The following is a 4,774-nucleotide window of genomic DNA, read 5'->3' on the forward strand; positions in this document are numbered from 1 at the left end:
ATCGGTTCAGTAGCTTAAAAGATATCGTGGGTACAGACACAAAAAAAGAATAAAAAAAACATCATTGTAAAAACAATAGCATCTCAGCAACGCATCGAAGCTAAAATTATAAATTAAATAAATTGTTCAATAGTACTACACATTGCCCATTTCTGAACAAATATAAAAAAAAAATCTTTATCAGTAATCAGTTATACTCAAGAGCTCATTCTCAGACATATCGTAAGCCCACCATTTTAAGCCGCCCTACGGTGTATATATATAAGGCAACAGTTTCATTTACCATTATTCTTATACCTTTCTATCAACAAGAACGGAGGTTTCCAGTTTTGTTTAATTGAATACATTATTTTCGATTTAACTATGTCTAGAATTATAATTTTGCTGTCGGTTGTTTTGTTTAGTGTTTATCAAACCGAACAATCACATTTTCTGTCGGACGATTACATTGATCAGATAAATGCTGAAGCTACAACATGGAAGGTATACATACATTTTTTAATGAATTATTTTGCCACATTATTTTTAATTGTAGCAACCCTAAAATTACTAGGTGTTGGGGTATATAATGGAGCGATCCCATTATTTTCCTACAATAAGGATTGGAATCCAAACTTATATTGACATCCTATTTTATGCCGTGAAGATAACGAAAACTTCTTGGTCGCTTCCATACCTTAACCGGTGCTTTTAGGGAATGTAGGAAATGGGGACAATTATAGAAGGTCTCCAAAATAGGCATATTATGAAATTTTTGATTTTGTAACTATTATCAATACAAGACATTGTAGATAATATCATGTTATGGCATATAATGTACAGTTTATGTATCTACAATTATTTTTTAAGTTTCTCTAAATTAACATCAGCACGTCCGTAAATTACATAATAAAACACTAAAGTCTTATAAACTTAAAAATGACTAATTAACATTTAATCAAGCTAAATTTTCTTTTAGGATTCTAAAAATTAAATGACATTTGTAAATATATCGTGAAAATAGTATTATACATGAGGAAAGAACTATTTTAGGAATTGAGTTGCTTAAGCGCTAATTAATGCATACATAATTTATTTACTCTTAGTGTATGTATTTCTAAGACATTGTTATAATTATTATGTCTAAATATGTTAGGTAGCTTTATTTTCAACATTTTTACGTTCTATTGATTAACATATACACGGATTCGTGTAAATAAAAAATATATTAATACAACCCTTAAAATAAGTTATCAATAGTGAACTGTTCAACGTGTTTTGTTCAAAATGAAATATTGACTGATATATTAAAACATTGCACTGTAAATAATTTATGAAGTATGCAATGCTTAAAACTTTAGTGAAATATTTAATAAAATTGTTTATATTAATACGATATTCATTCTTAAGTAAATTAAAACAAATCTGTTTTAACTAATGGTGTATTTTGTTCATTTTATACAATTTAAGTTGCTTATAAAATATTAATTAAAGAAATGCGTGTAATGTGCCGCTTTACTTACCATTTTGAAATGCTTTTGCAACACTCTTTTTCTATTTATTTGTTTATGACTTATAAAATATTTTTATTTGGTGCCAAAACATTTTTAAAATACTATAAAAAACACAGTTTTTAATTTTCCTTGAATAATAAATAAATCATAAAGTACAGAAAAAAAAATTAGTACTTCACTATTCTGTAAAATATTTTAACATTGATGTAAAACACAAAGTATTTCGGGTTTTAAATTTTCGTAATTTAAAATGATTTGGCAAAAATACCTTGTATTTTTAAATGGCGTATAAAGTTAAAACATAAAATTTTAACTATTTAGCCCCAGTATCTAAACACAATTAGTAAAAGAATCTCTTAACTATCACTTAAATTATACGTATCATGAAGCTATCAATGATATCTACCATATACTTATATATACTTATAAGTTTTATCGCATTACTGTTGTGCGCTACCGAGAAGCCATTGACAATAACGTAGAAATCAAAGTAAAAAAATAACCAGTAGTAATTTGGTAATTAGTTAATTTTTATTTTTAGGCTGGCAGAAATTTCCCTTCGGACATTTCCGTTGAGCAAATTAAGAGTATGCTGGGAGCGAGAGACGTAGGACTGACGGTTAACGGTCCGGTTAAATCCGAAGATAAGAATTATGCCAATTACCATTACATTCCTAGAACGTTCGACGCGAGGAAAAAGTGGAGACACTGTAAAACGATCGGTCACATCCGTGATCAAGGAAAATGCGGCAGCTGTTGGGTAATTATGTCATTATAAATACTATTGATGCCATGCAATGTACTGTTCAAAATGCATTGTGGACCGAGTACAATAAATAATATGGTTTAAATTTAATATTGGCGCGTTTATCGCAGGCGTTGGCCACTACCAGCGCGTTTTCCGACCGAATGTGCGTAGCCACTGACGCCAAATTCAACGAAATGCTGTCGGCCGAAGAACTGGCTTTCTGTTGTCGGTTGTGTGGATTTGGATGTAACGGCGGGTACCCCATACAGGCCTGGAAATATTTTAGTCGTCATGGCATTGTCACTGGAGGAGACTACGGCACGGACGAGGTGAGATTTGGTCGACGATGAATTATTATTCGAGTATAGTCTGTTTCACAAAACAACGGGACTGCCCATAAACGAAAACGCATCTTCAACCGTATTCGCGTGCGCACACAGGAATCGGGGATAAACTTTTTAATTTTGCGCAGTCCCGTTCTTTTGTGAGACAGACTTCATACCTATAACAACAAATTATGATAACTGGATAGCTTATGATAAGGTGTCCCCCAAAACGTTTATACGACGATAAAAGATAATATGGTTATCCGACGGCAAATATGATAAAACGGATAGCTTTGTGTCGCTCTCTGTAAGTTGAATTAATAAGGCAATATAGTATTATGTGCAAGTAGGTTTCAGCGTAGGTGCGAAATCAAATAATCTAGATTTGACTAATAAACTATATACATATGCTACATCAACTGAATTTTATCCACAAGTCTAAAAAAATAAACATAGGTAAACACAGCTTTTGGACATTTTTCAATCATTTCTGATCCCGATCAAACAATGGTTTATCATACTCCGTTGGCTATCGCCTATCCTGATATCTTAATTCGTGTCTATAACTAACACGACCGATCTGTTTTCTATTTGTGTGCGCCACAGGGATGCCAACCGTACAGAGTGCCACCGTGCGAGGAAGACGATGAAGGACAAAACACGTGCAAGGACCAACCGGCCGAAAAAAACCACAGATGCACCAAAGAGTGTTACGGAGACAGCAACATCGATTACAAGAATGACCACGTCTACAGTAATATTCGAGCACAATTATTATTATTTGATTTTCATTTTTCCAACTGTTTGTGTTTGTTACAGCCAGAGACGCGTACTACCTGACACCCAACACCATTCAAAAAGACATATTAACGTACGGTCCGGTCGCAGCAGCCTTTGACGTCTACGACGATTTCATTCATTACAAAGAGGGTAAGAGACAAAAATAATTTTCAAAAATCTGACCGTTGCACTCATCGGGAAAATGTTATACCCAAAGGCGTCTACGTGAAGACGGAGAACGCTACATACTTGGGAGGACATGCCGTCAAAATGATTGGATGGGGATACTATCTAGGAACCCCCTACTGGCTTATGGTTAACTCGTGGAACACCCAATGGGGTGATAATGGAACGTTCAAGATCCTTAGAGGAAGCAATGAATGTGGAATCGACAATTCAACAACAGCAGGTGTACCAAGATACTAAAAAAATACATACTTTCATGAATTTGTTTTGTGCTTAATACAAAATTACATTATTATTGCAAAACTATTTTATTATTGAACTTATTTATTATTGAATTTCTACCTACACCTATCTATTAACACGACCAACCAATAAGTAACGCTCGATTCACGAGTACACCATTATATTTAGATGTAGAGATAGTTTTCACAAAATATAATGATCCAAAAATTGCAGTCAGTGTTTATCTTTTTTATTTAAAAGATAGAACATAGAAAGAACATAGAAATAAATATGATATATTTCTCAACTCTAAAATTACGCTCGCTTAAGTTGAATTCTGAAAAATAGTCGAACTGGTTCATAATGTGTTTGGGGATACGTTTTTTACAGTTTTACAAATTAGTAACAGTAATTAAAAAATTCAGATTTTTACAAAAAAACGTTATCTTATGAGAGAAAAACTATTACTCGGAGTGAGCTGGCCACCGCGTGGGCTGCTAAATGACACTGCATAATATCCAATACCTACGCAAATACGGACGTAGCCCATTCGGCTTCCGTTTTTCCTAAACGCAGGAAATAGGTGTTGATATAAAATTTTTATATTTAACAAATTGGGTTCGATGACCTAGGAAAGAGTTAAACCATGATAATAGAGGATAGACAAAGCCAATTTCCTGTAGTTTATTGATTAATAAAGCGTGGTTTACTTTTTAAAAGGCTTTCTCAAAATCAGTATAAACAACATCGGTTTGTTGATTATTGAAAAAAGATTTTATTATATGATGTTTTATAGTAATTAAATTAGTAAGAGATGATTTATTATTACGAAATCCATGTTGTTGTGGTGCTAAAATATTTTTAAATATAGGTGTAAGTTTGTTATTTATTATTTTAGAAAATATTTTTGGGAGGATAGAAATTATTGATATGGGACGGTAGATTGAAATTAATGATTTATTACCTTTTTTTAAGAATTGGATTAATATAGGTGGATTTCCAAAGCGATGGAAATGAGC

At 32.5% G+C, this 4,774-nt stretch overlaps 1 protein-coding gene across 1 annotated transcript; it reads left to right on the forward strand.

The window, feature by feature from the left end:
* Positions 1-284: 284 nt before the first annotated feature.
* On the forward strand, positions 285-3,839 carry LOC126844965 (cathepsin B-like). The gene is made up of 6 exons (XM_050583501.1): positions 285-483; positions 2,035-2,253; positions 2,370-2,570; positions 3,174-3,321; positions 3,387-3,497; positions 3,565-3,839. The coding sequence occupies exons 1-6, from the start codon at positions 364-366 to the stop codon at positions 3,771-3,773; spliced, it is 1,008 nt and encodes a 335-aa protein (XP_050439458.1). The 5' UTR covers positions 285-363; the 3' UTR covers positions 3,774-3,839.
* The last annotated feature ends 935 nt before the right edge of the window (positions 3,840-4,774 follow it).

Source organism: Adelges cooleyi, unplaced genomic scaffold (genome assembly GCF_023614345.1).
Source record: "Adelges cooleyi isolate 19-005CV unplaced genomic scaffold, UGA_ACOO_1.1 ACOO_flye_CR_arks_rails_tigmint_CR_PRNA_651, whole genome shotgun sequence".
Classification (NCBI taxonomy): Eukaryota; Metazoa; Arthropoda; class Insecta; order Hemiptera; family Adelgidae; genus Adelges; species Adelges cooleyi.

Coding starts and splice junctions, on each gene's coding strand:
- LOC126844965 (XM_050583501.1), top strand. CDS start 364: ATGTCTAGAATTATAATTTTGCTGTCGGTTGTTTTGTTTAGTGTTTAT. Junction 484..2,034: donor CTGAAGCTACAACATGGAAG/GTATACATACAT, acceptor TTTTATTTTTAG/GCTGGCAGAAATTTCCCTTC. Junction 3,498..3,564: donor TTTCATTCATTACAAAGAGG/GTAAGAGACAAA, acceptor TTATACCCAAAG/GCGTCTACGTGAAGACGGAG.